We start from the raw sequence: 24,228 nt of genomic DNA on the forward strand, positions 1-24,228 counted from the left end.
GAACCCACCCTGCTTCCCAAAATGACTCTAGCTTTCCACAAGTATGCCCTGTAGTCTCTGCTCCTAGTTGTATTTGGTTGTTTTCAAACAGCAGCCGTTCACCCAGCCCTACCAAACAATCCAGATGGCCACAGTTCAAACTGCCTCACAATTTATGATGCAAAGATTAAAGACATGATCTGTGTTTTTATACATTTATTTGCAGGCAACCAACAGAAGGTTTTGCTTTTTTAGTTGCATAAGACTGAACACCAGCTCCTGCAGGACTCTACAAGAAAAGCCTCCATTTATGATCTCTGTTAACAACTTGCTGAGAACTGGATAGCTCAGAGAAATCAACCTGCTATTGGGTGCTCTACAGTTGACATATAAAGCTAATTAAAGCCAAAGTGGATCTTTCTAAAAATTGTAAGTGACAAGTCTGTGACATTATTGATCAAGCTTGTGATTTGGTAAAATAAGATATTCTCTACATAAATCACTTCAATTAATTAATTAATTACTTATGTTCCAACCCCTTAATTTATTACCAAGCAAGTCTTAGAGCAAGTTTCCTTTATTTGGCCAGGAATTAATTCTAGGCTAACTGACCCACACCTAACCACACCATCCTCCTTTCCCAGAGTGAAACATGTCTCCTCCCTGATCCTTTACTTATGATTTCCTGCTACTCCAGTATTTTTTTTTTTTAAATAAATACCAGCAGACCAGAGAACTCAGCCCATTTTTTCAAAATCCGGTTATGGACATACTGACCTTGAAGCGGTTCTCCCATCTAGCTGCTATTTAACAGCTTTTTTTTTTTTTACCTACAAATGAAGAAGGAAGTAGCTTTTTTGTTTTAATAACAACTTTTTTTCAATCAAATAGAAAAAGATTATTAGAAACAGATGGTATTTCTGTACTTACTGCGTACTTTGTCATTCCAAGATTTTTTTGTTGTTCTTTATATGTAGAATCTTGTATTCATTTCCCTACTACCTACAGATGATTTTAACCTTTTATGCCTACAGTCAGCAAGTATTTTTCACTTACCATTTATGCTACATTTTTGTTACACCACCCTCCAACACCCCAGTTGCAGATGAACCAGGTTTGATTTCAGTCCAACTTTGAGCCCCCTTCATCAACAGGTCCCAATTCTATAAACATCTGAAAAGGTTTTAGAAAACTTAACATTTTTTTCTTGCTCCCCACCTTCTTCAAACTAATTTGACAGAAAACTTTACTTACAGTTTTCCTCCTTTGAAGTGCGACATCATTAACACAAAAGTTTTCCATCTGCTCATCATGCTTATGATGAGGACAAGACCTTCATAGCAACCAACTTCAAAGTCCAGTGGCTAGTTCATCCTTATTCATTGTAAAGGGGCAAGACTACAGATAACTCATTTGAGCTGCAAACGGTTGTACGGGAAAACCGCAGATCATTTAGGTGCCGCAGCAACTTCACCAGTTTGCATCAAGCTTCCAACTTGCACCGAGGTTCCCCTGTAACTTCCTTAAAGAGGAGCACGTGAAAGGTAATGCACCCAGTGCTCTGCGATAAACTGCCAGATTTGTGCTCAATCCTCGTTCCGGATCGCCAGTTAAGACCGACCCAACACCCTTAGGCGGGCTGGGTGCGGGCGGAAAGTTCTCGCAGAGGCCGCAGCACGCCAGGAGGACGCCTCACCTTTCCGGGCCCTTGCATCCCTCCTGCTCGGGTTCGGACCAGCCGCTTGGACGCTTCCCGCTCAGGAAACACCCAGCCGGCTCCTTTAGAACCGGCACGCCGCTCCCTCTCACCGATGAGAGCCCCCCTCCCCTCTCGCTCCTTACCCAGGCGGGACCACCGGAGACGCACACCCGCGAGGAGAGCGGTACTGCCCGTTCCTCTCCGGGGCCCGCAGCGCGGGCACCCGCTCCGACCGCGGCCACGCTGGCGAAGGCGGCGGCCGCTCCGTACCGGGCCAGCAGCGGGAGAGGGCGACGGGCAGGATCGGAGCCTCCCGCCCCGGCTGAAAGCTCTGGCCCAGCTCCGCGGGCGCCCCCCAGCACCCGCTCCCCCCGGGGCACCGCCGCCGCGGGCCCCGCTCACCGCGGGCGCTGACCAGCCCCCCCCGCCGGGACAGCGCGGGGAGCGGCGCTCGCTCCCGCGGAGGCCTGGCGCGACGTCGCCCCGGGAGCCGAGCGCCCGCCCGCGGCGGAGACGACCCGTCACCTCGCCGCGGTCCCGGGCCGTGCTGGAGGCGGCCACCCCGCGGGGGGAGGTCCCAGCGCGCCGGGCCGCGACGAAGCGTAGCCCCGCAGGGCCGCCCCGGCTCCAGCAGCCGCAGGGCCGGCGGGGCGCTCACGAACAGGGCGCCCAGCCGCCGGTCAGCGCTCCGCGCCAGAAGCCCCGCCGCAGCTGCGAGGAGCGGCCGCTCAGCGCCCGGGCCCGCTGCCAGGCACCGGCCCGCGTCCCGCCCGCAGCGGCAGGAGGCGGCCTGCCCGCCCCGCGCCGGCACCCCGGGGCCGGGCCCCGCGCCGACGAGGCCTGAGGCGCCGCCAGCTGAACGCGGCTTCCGCGCACTCCAGGGCAACCGCGCCGTCCCCATGGCGACGGCGAACGCCCCCCCCCCCCCCCCCCCCGGCGGCGCCATGACAGACGGGGCGCGGCCAGTGCAGCAGGACTTTATTGCGGCCCGGGCCGGTCACTTGCTGCTGGTGTACTTGGTGACGGCCTTGGTGCCCTCGGAGACGGCGTGCTTGGCCAGCTCGCCGGGCAGCAGGAGCCTCACGGCTGTCTGCACCTCGCGGCTGGTGATGGTGGAGCGGTGGTTGTACTGGGCCAGGCGCGAGGCCTCCGAGGCCAGCCGCTCGAAGATGTCATTGACGAAGGAGTTCATGATGCTCATGGCCTTAGAGGAGATGCCGGTGTCTGGGTGCACCTGCCAGGTGGTAATCAAGCACCGTCTCACACACCCATCACCCTGGAGCAACTGGGGGCCCCAGAGAAATGGGGCCCCCCTTCCCACTCCAGACAGGGCACCCTGACCCCAAAGGGACCCACAGTTGCCACCCTGAGGGTCTGGGGTTGTGTGCCACTTGCATTAGGCTGAAGAGAGGCGCCCATGACTCTACAGTGGCTTTGGGATTGCACCGGCAAGGAGCCTCTGCACAACCCCTATGGACAACGAGCCCGTAAGGGGCGGAAATGCCCGCATGCTCCAAGCCCTGCCTAAGGCTCGTACAGGTGACTGAGGCCCAGGCAACTCATGGCCACCTCTCAAAATTTTCTTTCTCGTCTCCCCGACAGAGGTTACCAGGAAGATTTTAACAGGGCCAACAGCAGCTGTTCTTGCCCTATTGACTGCCATTATTTCTTTAGGCAGAGCCACGAGTAAAGCTTATTCTCTCTAGGAAACCCTTTCTGATCTAGATCCATCTCTTGCCTCCTACCCCAAGAATCCCACACACACACGCTTTTGAGACTCAGCTGGGGCTCTCGTGTACCCACTCTTTTTTTCCATCTTGCAAAAAAAGCAGATTTTCCTTCCTTTCTTCCTAAGATTAACATGCAATGGGCAGAAGTAACTTTACACATGAAGCAGTTTCTAGCAGAAAAGAAACATTTACTCACCTGCTTCAGTACTTTGTAGATATAGACTGAATAGGTTTCCTTTCTCTTAGGCTTCCTCTTGGACTTCCTGTCCCCAGAGGTAGGAACATGACCACGCTTCTTCCCAGCTTCTGCGCTCATCTCAGCCTCCCACAGAGCAACCAGTAGATGCCACGGGGCTGGCTATATAGCAAAGGCAGCAGCACCTCACCTACCTCAGGTGCAGCTGCCAAGGAGCAGGATGAATACACATCTGTGACTGATGATTCCACTTTGCACTAAGTGAAGGGCAGCTGGCCTGAGAGGATCTTGGAAGTAACTGATTCAATTAAACCTTCAGACCCGAGAAGAAGTTTGAGGGTAACGTGGGCAAAGAGGTGGGCAAGAGCAGTAGCGTCTGGTTCACATGGGGCAGAAGTGCCAGAGAAGAGCTATTCCCTAGTCCATCCAGGGTTTTGGTGAAAGGAGGGTTCCTGCTTTGGTGGAAGGGTGTAAATCGCAGTACTCGAGGAATTGCTTCCAGAATCAAATGTGTGGAACCACTTCCATGCTAGGGAACAGATATTGCAGTCAGTGGAGACTCAGTAACTGCAGGGAACATTGGTCTAGTGACTGAATGATAGCATTATAAACATCCCACCAGCCACGTTCCTCCCACTGTCTCTGCTAGCCTGCTCTTGGGAGTCCTGCCTGCTACACACAGCAGGGCCTCCAAGGGCAGAAGGGAGGTGGTGGGAGGGCAGTGCTCACACCCTCAGTACGTATTTGATCTATCTTGAAACCAGCGATCACACTAGTGATGGTAATTATGATGCAGGAATTAACCTAAGCCGGGAAAAAAATGTGCAGCCACACATTAGAGAAGTGAACAAAATAGAAAAAGTTTTCTGTCCTTCAGATAGAAAAGGAAGCCTTTCTCTCAGCAGGCAACACAACAGAGATTTCATAAAAAGTTAATATTAGCATGTACCTTTCAGGGAGGGGACGCTGGTATCTCTGTGTATCAGACACACACTGTCTCCTGCTCAGGGGCACACGTTATACTGGCATATCCTTAGAAAATCACATCTTCCAAGGACTGAGTTTGGGAGACCTACTCATCAGTCAGTCTGCCAGTGCTTGTACAGCCAATAGCTTTTCACTGAATTTAGCTTTATTCTAGGCCTGTCCTCATGGGGAGGCACCCGACAACCCACCCCTACTGCAAATAAAGATCACAGCGACAAACAGGGTCTAAGTATCACAGAAGGGCTTCTTGCACCCAAGAACTGAAACATTAGTGATCAGGTGGGACAGGAATGGTCACCTCAGCACATTTGTGAAGGGGAACGGGTTGGGCATTGAAGATACGGGGTAGTGGGATCCTTCTGGGAACGAGAGTGGCATATTCTGTGATATCAAACAACATCAAGAGATGTCAGTGGGTGACTCATTCTGGGAGTAAGGAGCAGGCAACATCACCACCTCTCTTTTGTAAGAGGCCATGCATCGATAAGGAACAGCACAGGGCTTTCCCCTCTGATGTACATTCCACCCACCTGCTGATTTACGGAGCAGTAAATAGCTGAGATCTTTGTGTTGGGGGAGACTGTTCACTGCAACTGGAACTGTTTTAGCTTTTCCACCAGTCATAGCACACAAAGGCTCTTTCATGCTAAAGGAGCTGTTAGCCATCGTATCTCTCCCCAGCTGCAACTGTGTCTGGCACTGGCAGTTATACACACACAGCTTGTTTTTCTGACAAAATGTTTAGTTAGAAGGAAGCCCTTTAGTGGACAAGGAGCAGTGACTGGTCACTCAGCATTAAGCACCGGGAGCCATTATATAGCAAGGGTGGAGGCTCATCCACTGAGCAGAATAGTCAAACGTGAACTCCCAGATTTGGGGAATTACCGTCTGCCTCCCTAGATTGCATGTGCTGGAGGCTGTCCATTCTGGAAGCTGTGTGCTGGGCTTGACTCATCCTTGTGCTATTTTTGTAGTGTATGGATCGACTCACAACACAAAGACAAGGGAATCCCACAACCTGCACTTGATGTAGTATCTGCCACTTCTGGCTGTAGCTGTTGGAGCCAACCTCACTTTTAGACTACAAGCAAGAGTAACGGTATAGAGGCTCTAGGCCACTTCTTTCACAGAAATGACCATCCTAGCAACTAAGGAGCAATTATCATAATTTATCTAGATATAGTTTTGCTTTTGTGCATGACCAGAAAAGCCCTAGCTGAAACAGTTCAAAATGCCAGTGCCCCAGCTCGTGGTTGTCTCTCTCACGGAAATCAGTGCTCCAGGACATACGCCTGCCACAGCTGCTTCAGTGCAGTCTAATAAACTGTCACCACAGAACAGGTTTAAATCAAGGCTGAAACACCAGACTGATAAGGCATGTATATATATTCCATTTTACAAATCAGAGACCTGTCTGCAACCAGGAAGTTCTTCTCATTTCGCAGCAGCAGACAGTTAACACAGCTCTCCTCTTTGCTACATCAGCTACAAGAATTCTCCAACTCCTGGCCGTCATGCTGGCTGTCATCCCCATGTTCCCATGCCCTTCTCAGGATTTACCATTCCCAGAGAACTCAGTCTATGATTATACCCTGCATTTATTCTTGCCACCATGGCTCTCAACTACACAGATCTGAAATGTAGTGGCAGTTGTTGCCAAATCTTTGCTAAGAATAAGGAAGGGCAGAATGAACAGCTCTAGCCTCAGGCAGGGCTTCTTGACCTCACCATTCTCATAGCTACTTTGCAACCCTTTCCAACTCACCATCTTTTTAAAACCTAGAGAGAACGAACAAAGACATGCATTCATCTATTCTTGTTTCAGCTTTTTTGACACCAATCAGCCTTTACACTAATTACTTATCTGTGGGTTGCTTTTACTCCCTCACTGTCTGTCTGTTAACTTCTGAGTACTACACTGTGAGATATTCATTTAAGTGACTTTTCAATGCAAGCTAGGCTCTTCTGCAGAACTAACTTGAATGGCACTTATACTAATCTGCATTGTTTTCTCAGAAAAGACTTCTTTTTTTTTTCCCTCTCAGATCATTGGTAAAACCACTGAAAAACCTGAATGTTCTGCAGGCTGCTGGAAGCAGCTCCCATTTGTCCATCCGTTTGTCCTATGCATGATACGCAGTGCTTCTATAGCAGCAGTCACAACTTGGATGGTCCCTTTGGAAAAAAACAAGGAAATACTCTACTCGAAAAGTCAGAGCCAGTCAGCATCTGAGAAAGTACTCCAAAGAGCACAACTACTACATATTTGTCCTATTCTCCAATTTGCCTGTCAACATGTACTGTTGGAACAGGTTATTGGACTACATGAACCTTGCACATGACCAGTGCAGCCATTCTCATGTGTCAGAAGTAATTAAAATTTTGATTTGCTACCTTTTTTTAATTACCTTTTAGTTGTTTTAAAAATACATGAAAAATGTATTTTATTCAAGCTTCTGTGGCACAGGGTGAGGTTTAAACACCAGCTTTTCTAAAAATTTGTTAAGAACAAAAATAAATGTTAAACTAACTTTAGTTGATTAGTCTTGTTTAGTTAAACCTGCAAGGAACAAATAACTAATTCATAGTCCAAAAATCCTAAATTATTGAGTCTCATTATTAGACCCATAAAATTCAAGGTGAAGGAAAAAGCATACACCTAAGCCGCTCTGTTGTAGAGAACGCACACTGGCATCTTATAGATCTACATTCTGTCTCTAACTTCCAGTCTTCAGAACCCTTTCAAGTCATATCTGTCAACACCAAAGCAGCATGCGTGGCTTGCTCCCCCTTCTGTCACTAAGTGGAAAACCCAGCGTTCGCTCTGGATTAGCAGAGGTTTCCCAGGTGTGAGGATCCTACTCACCGCTCTGTACCTCCAGAGCTCAGTACCCAACACTTCATGTATCCCACAAGTTCAGGTCGTAACTTTGGTGGTACTGAAGAACTGAACCTTCACCCCAGAAGAAAGGGCTCCGCATCCTTACTCCAAGCTCAGCAGCAGCTGATTTGCCCCAGTATGCCCCAGTAACTACTACTGCTCACAAAACAAGACAAGACTGTTCTTCCCTCTTTATTGACTGATGGATTCTCAGGCAGATCTGTTTATTACACTGTTAAATAATAGTTAAAAACAAACCAAGGCCAGAGGAGTTTGAAGTGAAGTATCTAAACTGAAGCAGAAATTGGGAAAGAAGAGGCGGGAGAAGCTGGGCTGGGGTCTCCACTTCTGTATACTGCAGCTCAGACACCCTAACTGCCACTGCCATGACCCCAGACCATCAGGTGCCAAGGCCTGGGTCAGATGGGACATCATCTAAACGTGGAAATGGTTGCCCAAACGTAGCCAGATCAGGAGAGAAGAGATCTGTCCAGATGCAGAGGTGCAAGGCAAGTCAAGGGGAAGCAGTATTGCAGCAATCCTAGAACACAGCCACAGAGATAGCAGCAGAGTCCCATTCCAGTCAGCAGATGGGCGAGTCACATTGGCCACTCTCAGTCTCCGACTGCTCTAGAGCTCACACGTTGTGGGTCTTTTTGGTGAGCTGCGGATCCTCATCCACCAGCTTTGACTTGAGATGCTCCTTGTAGGCGAGGATGTCGCCTTGCCACTTTGTGATTGTCTGCTTCTCACAGACCCAGATCTCCTGTGCAACCTGAAAGCAAGCACACGAGGAGGAGGAGGAGAGGTTTACAGTACAGTACATTTCACCAAAATTATAAAAAATTAACCGAAATCTACTCTCTGAAGTCTGGTAAGAAAAGAGTTTAATAACTTTCACACTTCAACCACCGAAGAAAAATATCTGCAGTGAAATATCTTACCTGGTGTTTTCTGCATAATTTATACAGGATTTTAGAACTAAAAATTATTGCCCCCTCAAAATTTCTTTTTTTGTACATGGACTAAGAAGAAAAGCCTTTCCCGCTAAATTGGGAATCCAAGAAAGTAGGTTTTGACCTGAACTACTTGGATATAATGCACTGAAAAATAAAATTATACCTGAACTTGCAGACAAATCAGCACTTGACATCTGTGTGTACATGGTGCAATTTCAGTCGCCTGTGCAAACTGAGTCATAAAAAACTGTGCTATAACTATTCCAATATCATTTAAAAAAATCTAATTAAGGCCTCCACAGTGTGTCATGATTTCCATTTAACTTATTCTTCACTTCTAGGGTTTTGTGGTTTTTTCTTTTTTTTTTTTTTCTCCTTTCAAATACTTAATGTTTTCCTAGGCTAGCTCAGTAATTGTGTCACTGAACATGGCAAGGGAATTGTGTCCAGTGATTTTTTTTCACTCACGCATCTTTTTGGGATGAGTAAGAGCCAGTCAGTTGAAAACACCTTGTTTTAATTACTTGAAGTGTTAGAAAGGTGCTCTGACAAAATTCACTACTTTTCTTACCTGTTGGATGAGTCTGAAGTCATGGCTGACGAGCATCATTCCTCCTTCAAATTCATTGACAGCATCTGCCAGAGCATCTATTGTTTCTATGTCCAAGTGGTTGGTGGGCTCGTCCAGGAAAAGCATGTGGGGATTCTGCCAGGCCAGCCACGCAAAGCAGACACGGCACTTCTGCCCATCAGAGAGGTTCCTAATGGGGCTCACCTGGCAAACACAGACACTGTTCACAGCTCTGCGGGGAAACTTAGACTGCCACCCTGACCACAAAATACTCAGATCTCACACGGTGTTTCCAGCAGCTACATGACACAAGGGGACGAGTTTAGTCAGTCTCATACCTAGACTAAGCTTCTCTCACCAGCAGAACGAGGGAATTCCAGGGGCTTCTGAAGGAGGAGTGTCCACAGCAAGACCCAGCTGGTGTTAAAGGCTCCAAAGGATAGTTAATTGAGGTCTGACTAGTGTTGATTGCATCCTGACACGACCAGAAAACTACTCTCAACTTCTGGAGTGACAAATGGGGAAGAGCAATGTAGAAATCAACACTGAACTGCAGTGATGAGGACAACTCCTGTCATATGTGTGACGTATGATGTACAGGAGCATGTCAAGTTTAGACTTAGAGAACCACTGGTGATCCTACCCTCTTGTTTGAACCAAGTGATCCCCACTCCCATTTGACAATATGTTCTAGCATTTCTGCCTGGTATTCATCTCAGAAATAAGAGATAAGCAAACTAGTTCAAGTTACAGCTGAAATATGCTAGAGTCTAGCACTATTCCAGAACTTGTCTTGTCTCCACCCAGATTCTAAGGAGGTCACCCATTCCAACGCACGTATTGCTGCAATGCAAAGAAAGTTCCTATGAGCCATGAGGTTTTTTTTCCTCCATTTTCAAAGGCAGAGATGGAAAAAGCATTTTGATGCTGTGGTGTGCCATGCTGCATACTGCATCACACCGTCAGACATCAGTAGAGCAACAGAAAACGCAGCAGCTCTACTTCCCTAATGAGCAAAAAGCAAACCTCAACAGCTCATACTCACCTGCTGCTTCCCTGTCAGACCATATCTGCCAATGATTTTTCTCATCTCCTCCTTCTCCTTGATCTCTGGGTAGCATTTCAGCATGTACTCCAGGGGTGAGAGGTCTAAGTCCAACTGCTCTTGCAAGTGCTGACAGAGAAGAAAAGTCAGCTTCAGGCTGTGCAGGCCACCCACTTCATGGCCAAAAGTAGTTCCCCCCTTATAACCCTCTGGTACCAGCTGAGCAGCAGAACGCAAGAGCCAATAACCCCACGCACAGTACAGCCACTGAACTGCTATGGAAGGAGTCTCCGTTTCAGGAGCAGGAGTGCTGCTTCAGAAGAGCAGGCTTGTCCACCACCAAGCACAAGGCAACCACCTCTCCCATAAAAGGTGAGAGGCTAAACAGAAAGGACCACCACAAGCCTCTTTTCAGGGTAAGAACATTTGCTAGAGCCCATTCAGCCAACGGAACAGTTCTTTCCCCCATCTCCAGGCACAGAAGGCAGCGGGGGGGGGCCTTAGAAGCAGAAATAAAGGGGCAAGATTCCTCATTCCTGACAGCTTTTTCCTCAGCATTTCACATCCTGGTGGCTGCTGTAGGGAGTACCTGGTGGTATCTACCGATCTTCACATGCGAGTGCTTGCGAATCATCCCATCTGTGGGCAGCAGCTAGAAAGGGAAGATAAAAGCATTTCACCAGGAAATCCTTCCTTCTGCCGTACACCAGAAATACAGAATCCAGCAATCTCTGCTCTGGCACAGAGGAGGCAGCCTGAACAGACAATATGAGAGAAAAAGCCCTACACTGCAGCAAGACCTTAGGATTTCCAAGGCCTGATCAGGGTGCTCTGGCAAATAAGTGCAGCTTCACTGAGGACTACCCCAAGAATAAAGGTCCAGAACAGGGCAGACAATGTAGGGAGTATACCTCTCCTGTGAGCAGTTTCAGCAGTGTTGACTTTCCGGCTCCGTTGGGTCCAACAAGAGCTACACGGGTATCCAGGTCAATCCCAAACTCCAGATTATTGTAGATCCATGGCTGCAAATCACAAAAATCGTGACAGGTATTACGTGTTTCCACTACTACCCAGAACCTCCATGCTGCAGCTGTAATGCCCTGTCCTCAGAAGACTCAGCATTAACACTGCTAAGAAGTTTGATCCACTAGTCATACGCTGCAGCCTGGTCAGAAAGCTTAGCCAAAAGCCTCACCCCCAAACAAGGCAGGGATACAAGAACCTCCACGCAACCCACGCACACGGCCCATACTCACCCCATCCTTGGTGTACTTGAAGCTGACATTCTGCACCATGATGACAGGAGGGGGGATTTTCCCACAGGGTGGGAAATAGAACGACAAAGTCTGTTAACACAGAATATCCACTTGTTAGATAACCTGGAGCACAAGACAACCCAGTTATTCTGGTATAACCATGCCTCGCTACAAACATCATCTGTAGACCAAGGCACCAGACTGCAACTTTTTACGAGCCCCTCCAGCAACTCACTCACAGATTTATTCTGATTAGTTGCTTGCAAGCTCATCCGCAGGCTAATGAGTCCCTATTTCTTTCCCCTTGAAGCAAATGTGGGCTTATACTCTTCAAACAAGTAGAAGTTGCTCTGATCATCCCCCCCATCTTCTCCAACTCTTAGACATTCATTTCTGATTTCTGTGTCTGCAAAATAGCCTTATTGATATGACAAATCCCCTTTTCTCCTCTAGAAAATTCCTCCTCCTCTTTCCACTCTTCAGTGTTACACTATCTTCAGTACAGTCGTCCTTGGCATCAGGAAGGGTATACCATTCTTGCTCCCAGCTGTGTCAGCCATTCCTGCTGTCAGCCAAAGATCATTCTACTTATCTAGCCCATGTTTCCAATACTGATCTCTAGATGCAATCCCATGTCTGATCCTACCTTATCATTCACAACTCTCTCTGTCAAGCCAGAAGCCATCATTTTTTGAAGGGTCTTCTCCTTGCTCTGAGCTTGCCTGGCCAGCTTCGCACTACCATGACCAAATCGTGCAATGTAATTCTGCAACAAAACACAGAGTTAGCCGAAAGCCACAATAACAAGGTTGAGGAGGTGCAGGGATGCCCACCTGCATGGGGAGAAAGATGTTCATGCAGCTAGGCAGATACCTTCATATGGGCAATCTGATCTTGCTCCCAGTGGAATCGCTTCATTTGATTTTCTTCTAGTTCCAAGCGAGTCTTTACGTACTGATCATAATTTCCCTAGAAAGAGACCGTAGAACATCAGACGTGCCTCAGAGAGCAGCTCCTCTGTTTTTGCTAGTTGCGCAGGATACCATTTACTCACCGTGTAGTACTTCAGTTTGCGGTTGTGCATGTGGATTATGTTGGTGCAGACACCATTCAAGAAGTCCTGGGAGTGGGATATCAGCACAAGGATCCGCTTGAACCTGTGGCACCACACAAGTTTTAGAGACTAAGCTAGGAAAAGAATTCTTGCTCGTTGGCCCTGATGGTGACAAAGGATTTACATGCACCAGATCTCTCTTGCCTACAATCAGATTAAGAACAAAAAGATAACAGCCTTGGAGACGCTTTGGGAAATTTGGAGTAAAGCAGCTACAACCAGCTGCAGTAAGCAAATACTGCAAACACCTTTCATTGTGTTAAAACACTCTTCACCATAAGACAGTCTTCACAAAGAGTCAAGGGCTGGCTGCCCATGCGGTAGGTGACTAGCGCTACTGATGCCACTGACTCCACTGGCATCACACTTCTAGGAAGTCTCAAGCTTTGCTGCTTACTTTCACCTTGGTACAGACTACCATCTGTCAGGTACGCCACGCCTGGCTCCGCTCCAAATCTGTAAAATGACTGGTTAAAGCCTCCCAAAAAGAGAGATGTTCAAACTGCTTTCCTAAAACAGTTCCTTCCTTCTAAAGTAAGCACGCAAAAGGTTCAACTGACAAAGCTGATGGAAAAACCTCTGCAAATGAAAAGCCCTTCTCGCAATACAGTCCTTTTAATGCACAAACCAGATAACCTAAGCTTCATAACTATTCCTAAGCTTTTTGCTTTAAGCCTTAACATTTTACCTTTGTTTATGAAAAACAGTCACCGGACATACTAGAACAAGATGGAAGTGACACACTCAGATACTACAGTTCTGCGAAAACAGAGGAACAATATGCAGAAAGATGAGCTGGAAGCCAGGCCTGGAAAGCTCACAGCACACGGTGCTGGTCCACAAGCCACCAGGGGCTGCTCCTGTCTTTCAAGGAAGTAGCTTTAACCAGGGAGTACAAACCAGTATTTCTGATTTCTTCAGTGAGGGAGAAACGGGGTCTTGTCTGGAATTCATTACCCTTGCATCAAGAACCCTTCCATAGACACGTGTAGCAGTAAGCGCAAGAAGGTGCCACTGGTACTGCAATATAGTTATGTAGCCAGACGAACTACAGACAGTTACTCCTGTAGCACTTGCTCACATGCTGACAAGATGTTCCAGCAGAAAAGCACAACCCACAGACGCAGCAAACTCCTTCATGCTTACGTTTTCAGCTCTTCCTCCAACCACACACAGGCATCCAGGTCAAGGTGGTTTGTGGGCTCATCTAGCAGCAGCATGAAAGGCCGAATGAAGAGGGCTCTGAAAGGAGAGGGGAGATGACAGTGTAGGGTAAATGCAGGTAACTCAAAGCCTCTCAGCTCTGCTCTGAGTTCTTAGAACTGTGTAAGTGGCTCTGCAGAGTCAGGAGCAGACAGGCATTCTCCCAGGAGGCAGCAGGCAGTACGCCACTCACCTAGCAAGAGCCACTCTCATTCGCCAGCCACCACTAAAGTCCTTCAGCTTCTTCCTCTGCATGGCTGGTGTGAACCCCAAGCCGTGAAGGATACGTGAGGCCCGTGCTTCTGCCTTGTCAGCATCCAGCTCCTCCAGACGTTCATATAACTCCAAGAGTTTCTCACACTCCGCTGAAAGAGAGCCTGCCTGTCAGCACTTCTACCAATAAAGGGCTCTCAGCTGCACCTCTATACAGCTGGGAAAACTCATAGTCCATCTGCTTTACCACTATTCAGCCCGCTCCATTCCCAAGCCTGAGACACTTCTTAAGAAGCTGCATGGAATAATTTCATCCAAAGAAGTGTAATCCCACAGGACTTTTCAACTAGTACGGGGCAGCTGGGGGAAATAGGTACCGTAACATGTAAAAACTCTGCCAAGGAACCCAAATAAGACCGTTTCTTCAGTGGGGAGGGAAATGGAGGAAATGTCCCTTGTCCACAGGGACTCCGAGAAGCTTTACCATCTTCATGAGCCAGACGTTCCGCCTCTCGTTCTAACATGGCCCTCTCTGTATCCACCTCCATCACACACTGTAGAGGCGTCTTGTCACTGGGAGGCATCTCTCGGGTCAGGTGATAGATGTCAATATGCTCTGGGATGGGCACTTCTCGTTTCCCAATAGCTGACAAAAGCATGGATTTCCCTGTGTGCAGACAGACACTCCACAATTAATTGTTGGATTCAGTGAGATACAATGTCACAGAGAAACGGCCGAGATGCAGCCAGATCCCATTGATGCCCTCCCTTTCCAACCCCAGAAAATCCTTGGGAATTTCTTGCCCAAGAGGCCAGAAGAATTAGAGACACAGCAGAGCCTACTGCCTCACTGCGACAGGCTGCCCTCCCAACTACGGCTCACCACCCCAAGGACCGGACTGAGACATGAAGCTCTTTGGAAACCACAGCAGTTCAGCCCTTGCCCAGATTTAGGGAACTTTGTCTCTGCTGTATCCTTCCTGCTGCCTAACCAGGTCTGACATCTGTTACCAGGACCACAGACTCTAAAGACTTCTAACACAGAGGAAAGTAATGCACTCATCACTAGAGAACCTAAGTGTTTTCCTGAAAGTTAAACCAGCTGGTCACTCTTACTAGCTCTTCTTCAATTACACATATTCTGCATCTCTCCATGTAAAGCGTCGCCTTCTCCAGGGATTGTACAGTTGTTTTCCCGTTCAGGCCAAACCACACACTCCCTACTCCTCCATACTGTGCAAGTTCTTTGACCAATAGCATCAGCATTAAGTTGATTGACACTGCTAAACAAATCCTGCAAACAGGAATCAGACAGATTCACTGATCCCAGACATCTTACCCAACTCTCCACAGAAACAAGTTCAAAGGCACAGTCCAAAGCCAGAATGCAACCTCATACTTCTACCAGCAATCCTAGCAATTCCTCTTCCTGGGTGGGGAGATGGGAGAACGGAAACTGCCGTGTCCCAGCCACGTCTGTCTAACAGCCTTCTTTCGTTTCCAGCATTTACCACCTGCGTCTGTCCAGCTTCTCAGCAGACAGAACTTCACCGAGCTCCAAGAAGGCCCCGTCACTGCGCCCCACAGCTTACCGATCCCATTGAGCCCGATCAGGCCGTAGCGCCTCCCGGAGTTCAGCTCCAGTTTCGTATCACTCAGCAGCTCCTGGCCGTGGAAGGTCAGCGAGAGGTTAATGATGTGCACATCAGTGCTGTTGGGATGGGAGGCCAGCACTCCTGTCACAGCACGGGCAGCAGCTTTCTTTAATTCAAAGTCCTCCAGCTCCTTTGTAAGAGCATCCACCTCTAGATAAGAGACAGACCAGAAGTGTTACTGGTTTACAAATACAAGGGAAGCCATAAGCCCCCCCACTAATAGGCCCAGGACCACAAAAACAACTCCCATGTCCCCACTTCTACAGAAACGTTGAGGCGGCCCAGACGCAATGACACTCAGCTTTTCAGCTTAGCAGATGGATTTATATGGTCTAACAGGAACTTCCACCTGCTCTCTAAATAAAATCTGGCCATTAGAACTGAGTGAGCAGCCAGAACAGCTCGCCTGTTATCCAAGTATGATGGGACAGGAAGGACTGGGGTGGGAAGAGAACTTACAAAGTGTTGCTTGCAAGCTTAAGAAAAGGGCTGGCCAAAAGAGAACTTGGCTAGAAAATAAATGAAGGGAAAGGTGAGAGGAGGAAAGAAGCAGCAGCAGCATTGGAATAGGCCCTACCAATTTTTTGAGAAGCTATGCCCCCCTCTTCCTTTCCTCCTACAGTACAAGCGAATCTTTCCTGTCATGCTGATCTTCTGCTGCAGCCCTGACTTACAGTCCAACTTTCACCCCTTGGTGAGACACTGCCATTTGAAGAAGAAAATGGCACGGAGGATCTCAGCAACACTCCAGCTGCTCAGAGCAGAGACCTGGTGTTCAGACTGTTCGTGTTCAGGTCAGTGGGGGATAGCACCCTGGCTGTCAACATCCAGCACTCCCGGCAAAATCACTCGCTCAGCAAAACCACTATTATCACCAAGGCAAAGGTGCCTTAGCCAAGGAGCACAAGACGTCAACTGCACTGACACAGGACCCCCTTTGAAAGCACGGGCAATGCAGGCAGACCAGTCACATAAACAAGTAAACCAGATGACGAGAAGAGGGGCAAGACAGTTCTATCCTTGACGTGCAATTACTTCGCAGGGAACTGCCAATAAGAAATCTGCATGCACCGACCCTCCTGACCTGCCCTCTGGCGTTGCGCGGGTTTACCAGCCTCCCCTCGACCCCCAGCGCCTGCTCGCCACCTCCGCTCCTCAGCAGTGCCGCCGGGGCGGGCCCTGCCCGGAGCGCTGCCCGCGGCCGCCGGGTCCCGCGGGGAGCGGCCGGAAACGGCGAGCGCCCGAGGCCCGGCCCCGCCGCCGCCGCGGCGCCCCACCCTCCACCAATAGGAAGGCGGCATGCAAATGAGCCACGGGAGCGGACGGCGATTGGCCGGCTCGGTCCGGGCGGGCACCGAGTCCCCGCCCGAGCCGGTGCGGGCCGGGACCCAGGGCCGCCCGCGCCCGGCTGCGGTGGCCGGCCAAAGCCGCGTCCAGGCACTGGTAGCCCGGCAGCGCCTCGCCTGCGGCCCGGGCACGCCAGCACCAGCGCAGGGGCGTGCCTGGGGGCAGCTGGCAAAGAGCGGGGCCCTCCGGACCCCCCTGCCTCTGGCTGCCCCGGGCCTCTGTGCCACACACAGAGCGCCTCTGAAAACAATGCACCGTGGGCTGAGCCTGCAAAAACCTGGGTGCCCAACAGACTGCGGGTTACCGGGTGGGCTCAAGTAAGGACAAAAATAAACTCTCTCTCTGTCAGCTTTACCTTGCCTACTTCCTTTAGGGAGGTCAACAGCTCTTTGTTGACAAAGTCTCTTTCATTAAGATAGCCAGGCTCTTAGTATCTGCAAACCAGACATGTCCCAGAGAAACAGATGAACAGAGGGTCATAGCAATATCAGTAAGAACAGTAAGAATTCAGACACTACAGTGGTTCCTGCAGCAGGGAAAAAAAAAAAAACACAAAAAAAACCCCCAAAAACCAAACAGGTTTGGGCATCGAATACCAGAAGATCGGGACAGTATCTGTTTGAGAGGGAAAAGACACCATCAGCACCCTCTATCTTTACCCTGCAAGCCTCAAGAGAGGGTCTAGGGAATCCTTCACCTGCACAGTTTACGGAGAGCCACCACAAGTTGCCGTAGGTGTCCTGCTGGCTCACAGGAGAGAGAGCGGCCCTAATGGTGGACACTGCAGCTGGCCCAGCTCAGCACAAGCCCATGCCCGCGAGGTATTTCTTCTGAAGAGGAACAAATGTCCCAGTTCACTAAGCCGTGGACACAACGTACGCGTACGGTCCTGTCCATGAAGGGGCCCCGGCTGGACACTCCCTGCACCGGAACACACGGGGCTGCCAGGCTGACCCCCACCGAGGGCACCCTGTGGGGCAGCGCACGGACACAAGCCAGGCACCCGCGGGCACAGCGGGACTGGCACTACGGCGGGGCCGGCATTACGGCGGGGGCGCCTCTCACCTGGCAGCGACGTTCCGTTGGCCTCCGGGGGCCGGACCTCCTGCGGCTCCGTCCCGGCATCGCCGTTCTCCTCCGGGGCCCGGCGCGGCCGCTGCCGGGCCTTGGCCGCCTCCTTCTTCTTGGCCGCCTTCTTCTTGGCCAGGTCCGAGGGCATGGCGCGGCGGAGGGGCTGCGGTGGAGGTGCGACAGGCGCTGTTAGGCCGCGCCGATAGGGCCGCACCGATCGCCCCGCCCCAGTTCCCCGGCTCGGCGGCCCCGCGCGCCGCCCGGCCCGACCCGGAGCACGCGGCGGCGCCGCCGGGCCCGGCCGAGGGCTGCCTGCCTGCCTGCCCGCCCGCCCGCTAGGCTGCCCGCGCCGCGCCGCCCAACCCACTCCGGCCCGCTCCTCCTCCTCCTCCTCCTGCCCCGCCGCGCCGCCGGGCCCGGCCCGCGCCGCGCGCCCGGCCCGCACCGGCTGGTCCGCGCTTTCCTTCTGTCGCAACGGGACAGCTGCTACCGCGTGCGCACGCCCCACCCCCCCGGAACAGCGGCCAATCGGAGCGCGAAGCGTCACCCGCGCCGGGCGGCCGCGCGGCTCTGGGAAGTGGAGGCCGCGCTCCCTCCGCCGGCCGGGCCGGAGCGCGGCGCCGGCTGCCGGGCACTGCGCGTCCCGACGTGCACCGCGCCGCTCGCGCCAGGACCGGCCCCGAGCCCCTCCCCCGGCGCACCGCGCGCCCGCCGCGGGCAGGGACCGGCGCGCGACGTGAGCGCGCGGGGGGCGGTGGCTGGCGGCACCATAGAGGCGACGGCGCCGCCGGGCAGAGCGGCCGCCGGGGCACCATAGAGAGGAAAGGGGAAGCGGAAGCGCGTGGGGGTCGCGATGTGGCGGCTGAGGTGGCAGCGGCGGCAGCGCGGCCGGGCGGGAGCCGCTGTGTCCGCCCGCGCCCCCGGCACGGAGCTCCGCGCCGCCCCCGGCCCTGCCACCGGCCTGCGCGCAGAAGGGCCGCCCTGCCTGCAGGTGAGAGAGCCCCGGGGCCGCTGACCCGCGCGGGCCGGCGTCGGGGGGCGGTGCGCGGCCCCGCGGGGGCCACCGCGCTCTCGCCCGCCCGCTGCCCCGCAGGGCCCGCCGCTGCCCGCCCCGTGCCGCCCGAGTGCCCCGCGCCGGCGATGTCCCGCGGCCGCCGGCTCCCCGAGCGCCGGAGCGGCCCCGTCAGCCCCGCCCGGACGTAGCGGGCCTGCGGCCGCCCCCGCCCGCCCGGACCGGACCGGACCGGACCGCCCCGCGGCCGGACGTCGCCCCGCCGGGGCCCCGCTGGCTCCAGCGCCGCCATGCGCCTGGCTGCGCTGCTGGCTGCGCTGCGGCCCGTGCTGCCGCTCGTCCTGGGCCTCTCCCTTGGCTGCAGCCTGAGCCTGCTGCGTGCCTCCTGGAGCCAGGGCGGCGGCGAGGACCAGTGCCTGGCGGCGGCGGGCCGCCCCGGGGCCCTCGACGGCGGAGCGCGTCTGGAGGCGGCGGAAGGAAGGCCGGGCCCGGGCCACGAGGATTTCAGGCCTAGGATTGTTCCATACTACAGGGACCCCAACAAGCCTTACAAAAAAGTGCTCAGGTAAAATCTGCTCTTCTGGCCAGGCTTTCCTTCAAGGAAGACAATCACATGTGGGTGCTGTTTGGGGTTCTAAATCCTCCAGGGAGTTAACAGGTTCAAGGTGGAATATGCTGTTTGAAATACCTTATGTAGTAACAGCATGGTGCAGCAAGGCAATGGCTGAGATTGTCACCTTGAAGGTAACAAAGGGGTGTAGAGAAGTGTTCAAGAAGTTAATTTAAAAAAAAAAAAGGCAACAGAAACGCCCAATAAGGTTGAGAATATTTCTTCTTTTATTACTCCTGTCCAATAGAACATGTTAAATTATTATTCAAAACTTTTTTAACCAGTCTATCCACTGGGAAAATTTTGAGCAATTAATAATAAAGTATATAACTTGCAAGTGGTTAGCTCTGTATTTTTTCTTACTTACACTAGCACAGTTTCGTAGCTTGGATAAAGGATGTGAGGTTGTAGTTTCCTTGAAAGAAGCAAGTGTTTTTACAAAATGGGATTTTTACTAGTGAGTCTTCTCTTAAAGCTCTACTTTTAGGCTCAACTGTTTCACTATTGGTAGACTCCAGCAGACAAAGACTTATCCTAAGATATCATAATCCTTTGATTTTTGTCATCCAGCTGTTTGTCATGTAGATATGTCCTTCCTTTACAGAACTCGCTACATCCAGACAGAATTGGGATTCCACGAAAGACTGTTTGTGGCTGTGCTGACCTCCAAGGCTACCCTGAACACACTGGCAGTGGCAGTGAACAAGACAGTAGCCCATCACTTCCCACGCCTGCTGTACTTTACAGGGTTGCGCAGTGCCAAGGTGCCCCATGGCATGGTGCTGGTGGCCCATGGGGATGAGCGTCCCATTTGGCTCATGTATGAGACCGTGCACTATATCCATCAGCATTTTGGTTCTGACTATGACTGGTTCTACATCATGCAGGATGACACCTATGCCCAGGCTGAACAGGTCAAGGCTCTGGTGACTCACCTAAGTATTAACCAAGATGTCTACCTGGGACGAGCGGAGGAGTTTATCGGGGGAGATGAGCAGGCCCGCTATTGTCATGGTGGCTTTGGCTACCTCATCTCCCGCAGCCTGCTGCTTAAGCTCCATCCGCACCTGGACAGCTGTCGCAATGAGATCCTTAGTGTGCGGCCAGATGAGTGGCTGGGACGTTGCATCATCGATTTTCTTGGCATCACTTGTGTTTCCCAGCTCCAGGTACTACCTCCCTTCTCAGGGTTTTGTGTTAGCTAAGCCTGACAAAACCGATGCTTTTACTTAAGTGCATAACAAAGGGGCTTTTCTGTGGACCTCTGCTGTGAGTTACAGAGGAGGAAAGGGCTGTGTGGTGTGGCAGCATTGGGGAGAGGCCCATAATCAAAGCTGAGATGTTGGGGATGAGAGCACATACAGTATTTAATTTTCAGCCTACTAGCAGATGCTGATCCACAGGTTTTTGGAGGTCGGATAAAGAGCACATTGGTACTGAGAAGCAAGCGGGCATGTACTATGGGGGGTAGGGTGGGTGGGGACAACTCTCGTATTTTCGTCTCTGGGTACGGCAGTCAGCATGGAAAGAGGGGCAAATGCATGTCTGGGGTGAGGGAAGGCTTCTCTGTGAGTTTGAGTTCCATGACAGTGTTTCTGGCTCTTGTCCATTTCAGGGCCAGCATTATCGCACCTATGAATTGGCCAAAAATACTGAGCCAGAGAAGGAGGAAGAAGAGGAGTTGCAAGCAGCTCTTGCTGTGCACCCTGTTTCCGATATGACCCTGATGTACCGGCTGCACAAGCACTTCAGTAGGATCCAGCTGGACAGAGCCTACCAGGAGATCCAGGACCTCCAGGTATGTGGTGAGGGATATCTGCAAAAACTCCTCAACCAAACAGGTTTCCTTTTCTTTCAATACAGTGAAGGAAGATTATTGCTTCTGTTTGTAGGTGACCGTCAGCCAGACACAGGATATAGTCCTGCGTCTCAGAAATAGCACTTCTGACACCATGTTATCCAAAACTGCTGGTGTGGTACTGCCAAGATACAATTCTAGGTGGTGAGGCAGGCCTGGGTGGGAGATGGAGTGGATCTCTCTGAGAAAGTGGTAGGGATCAGTACACGTTCTCTCTTTGCACAGATGCAGATGAGGAATCTGACGTCATTGACCCCTGCAGGTGAGGCAGGCTTGACATGGCCTGTGGGCATTAATGCCCCGTTTCTTCCAAAGTCACGTTTTGAGGTAATCAGCTGGGACTACTTCACTGAGCAGCACCTCTTCTCCTGTCCCGATGGCTCCCCCAAGTGTGAGCTCTCTGGAGCCAGCAAAGCAGATGTCAGTGAAATCATTGAGTCAGCACTTGAGCAACTTAACAGTCGCTACCAGCCTCTGCTCCGCTTCAGCAAGCGGCAGTTGCTGAATGGCTATCGGCGTTTTGACCCCACACGGGGCATGGAATATACACTGGACCTACTGCTGGAGGCAGTGACCCAAAAGGGCCACAGTCATGTTCTGGCAAAACGAGTGAGCTTGGTGCGGCCCTTAAGTAAGGTGGAAATTATTCCCATGCCATATGTGACAGAGGCCACACGGGTGCAACTGGTGCTTCCCTTGACAGTGCAGGACCTGGATTTTGTGGCAAACTTCCTGGATATGTTTGCGATGAACACACTGGACACTCATGATAATGCCTTGCTGACTTTGCTTTTCATCTATCATCCCTATGATGCCCAGCGAGTCAGTCAGATGGATGTTTTTGCTGGAGTCAAAGCCATGGTAGGAGAGCTGGAGAAACGCTATGCAGAAGTTAAAATCCCCTGGATTAGTGTTAAAACTGAGGTGCCGTCGCAAGTGAAACTCATGGATATAGTCTCAAAGAAGCACCCTGTGGATACACTATTCTTCTTGGCCAGTGTCTGGACAGAAATCAACATGGAGTTCCTGAACCGCTGCCGCATGAATACTATCAGCAATTGGCAGGTCTTTTTCCCGGTGCATTTCCAAGAGTTCAACCCTGCATTGGTGTACCGTGGTGAGCAGACTGCTTCCTCCAGCACTGACTTCCTGAGGGATGGGCATTTTGACAGACATTCCTTTGCTGAGGCCTGCTTTTATAACTCTGACTATATGACAGCACGTACCAAGCTAGCAGCTGATATCCTAGACCGAGATGAGGTGCTGGAGAGCATGGAGGTGTTTGATGTCTTCCTCCACTACTCTGGTCTGCACCTTTTTAGGGCTGTGGAGCCAGGGTTAGTGCAGAAATATGCACTGAGGAGCTGCAATCCCCGGCTTAGTGAGGAGTTATACCACCGCTGTGTGCTTAGTAACTTGGAAGGACTCGCATCCCGCTCGCATTTAGCCATGGCCCTCTTCGAGCAGGAACAGGCCAACAGCACTTGAGAGACTAGAAACATCAAGAGCTTCTCAGCACCTTAACACTTGGCACTTTCCATCCCCTTCCCAGCCTTGCCATGGGTGAAGGGCATGTGGGTCAAGGGAGGAGGAAGACTTTCCCAGCCCTGCTCTGAAGCACAGGCATGGGCTATGGAGTGAGGCTGTTTCTGTAGGGGTTTTGTGGGGTTTTTTAAATAAATAAAAGTTTCTTTCCAGGCAGACTCATGTGGTTACTTGTAAACTTTATAGCGTCTGGAATGAGGGATGTAAAACAAGCTGTAGAGTCGACCTTTATTTAAGCCACGTGATTCTGCTGAGCAGTGCAGCGAGAGTGAATGTGAGCTATGTACTGGAACAAAGTTACCTCGACTATGCTACTCTCAGTGCTGCAGTTGCACCCTCTTGTGTGTTTGTGTCTTCGTGCATTCATTTTTCGAGGAGGCATAAACACAGCCTGTCTAGTTTGTTGCTGGACAAAGCTATTCAGTGCACTTTCACTTTGCTATGTTTGGCTCCTCCACAACTGCAGAACATTCGTTTTGTTGTGCAATCTGGGAACCAAGCTTGCTTCGGTTGGGCCGAGCACTGTGGTGTGACAGAGGGTTGCTGTACGCCCTAGGGAGGAACCAGGAACTGTCTGAAGGATCCCCAACAGCTACTTTCAGTTCTGCAGATTGAGCAAAGTATTATCCCTGAAAATAAGGTATGTCGCTTCCTATCACAGATGGGCAGATGGCATGGCTTGCAGATTCAACAGTTCAGCTTCGATTTGATTACCTGGTAAGTCCTGCACCTATTAAAGTGGTGAGCCTGTGCAGCTCTTCTAAGGGACAGAAGATTCCTCAGTTACACCATAGTTTTTGATTGTGCTCCTGGCTCTACACAACTTCAATACACACAGGTTTAGGACCTGGTTTCCATCAGGTATATCCACCTGCTTGCCGCGTGCATCTTAGTGGAAGCAGGCAACTGTTTGCTTATTCTCAAGGGATGTTATTCCCAACTGATACCCATGTTTTCATTAATGTAATCTATTAAATGGGTGAAAAGCTCTCTTTTAATGACCAGGTATGGGTTTTCAATGTGCTCTTACGGGAACAGGTTTTTGGCCAAACGTCACTCATTATATTTGATTATTTGAGGGAAAAAATGTTGGTAAAAGTTTGCAGACAACAAAGGTTAACCAGGTGGGAGAAAATGAGGACAAGTCTCATACAGAATGATTTAGATATAAGATGTACTTATGTATAAGACAGGTAACTGCAAAATCATTTATCTAGAAATTAAACAGGTTATGTTTTAGATTTCCCTATTCTGTATCACAGAGAAGGGACCTCTGGAGTTCATCTGGTTCAGTCCC

The 24,228-nt window shown here is 51.0% G+C and overlaps 3 protein-coding genes across 6 annotated transcripts; 1 reads left to right on the top strand and 2 right to left on the bottom strand.

The window, feature by feature from the left end:
- Positions 1–2,657: 2,657 nt before the first annotated feature.
- H2BK1 (H2B.K variant histone 1) lies at positions 2,658–6,966 on the bottom strand. Its single transcript, XM_075144497.1, has 2 exons — positions 3,605–6,966; positions 2,658–2,912 (listed from the first exon to the last, which is right to left on the bottom strand). The coding sequence occupies exons 1-2, from the start codon at positions 3,722–3,724 to the stop codon at positions 2,676–2,678; spliced, it is 357 nt and encodes a 118-aa protein (XP_075000598.1). The 5' UTR covers positions 3,725–6,966; the 3' UTR covers positions 2,658–2,675.
- Positions 6,967–7,648: 682 nt separating this feature from the next.
- Positions 7,649–18,561, bottom strand: ABCF2 (ATP binding cassette subfamily F member 2). 4 transcript variants are annotated; one of them, XM_075144489.1, is made up of 15 exons: positions 18,352–18,561; positions 17,901–18,069; positions 15,426–15,638; positions 14,318–14,500; positions 13,814–13,985; positions 13,564–13,659; positions 12,358–12,460; positions 12,177–12,272; positions 11,950–12,069; positions 11,304–11,393; positions 10,959–11,069; positions 10,637–10,699; positions 10,048–10,176; positions 9,003–9,206; positions 7,649–8,247 (listed from the first exon to the last, which is right to left on the bottom strand). In XM_075144489.1, exons 2-15 carry the CDS (start codon positions 18,052–18,054, stop codon positions 8,110–8,112), a joined length of 1,872 nt encoding a protein of 623 aa, XP_075000590.1. In that variant the 5' UTR covers positions 18,055–18,069; positions 18,352–18,561; the 3' UTR covers positions 7,649–8,109. The 4 variants fall into 4 exon arrangements, with proteins under 4 accessions (XP_075000590.1, XP_075000592.1, XP_075000593.1 ...); XM_075144491.1 differs by having other exon boundaries at positions 18,274–18,354; XM_075144492.1 differs by lacking the exons at positions 10,637–10,699; positions 18,352–18,561 and having other exon boundaries at positions 17,901–18,154.
- A 521-nt stretch (positions 18,562–19,082) lies between these two features.
- Positions 19,083–23,089, top strand: CHPF2 (chondroitin polymerizing factor 2). The gene is made up of 4 exons (XM_075144488.1): positions 19,083–19,483; positions 20,133–20,697; positions 21,144–21,326; positions 21,612–23,089. Exons 1-4 carry the CDS (start codon positions 19,209–19,211, stop codon positions 22,872–22,874), a joined length of 2,286 nt encoding a protein of 761 aa, XP_075000589.1. The 5' UTR covers positions 19,083–19,208; the 3' UTR covers positions 22,875–23,089.
- The last annotated feature ends 1,139 nt before the right edge of the window (positions 23,090–24,228 follow it).

Source organism: Calonectris borealis, chromosome 2 (genome assembly GCF_964195595.1).
Source record: "Calonectris borealis chromosome 2, bCalBor7.hap1.2, whole genome shotgun sequence".
Lineage (NCBI taxonomy): Eukaryota > Metazoa > Chordata > Aves > Procellariiformes > Procellariidae > Calonectris > Calonectris borealis.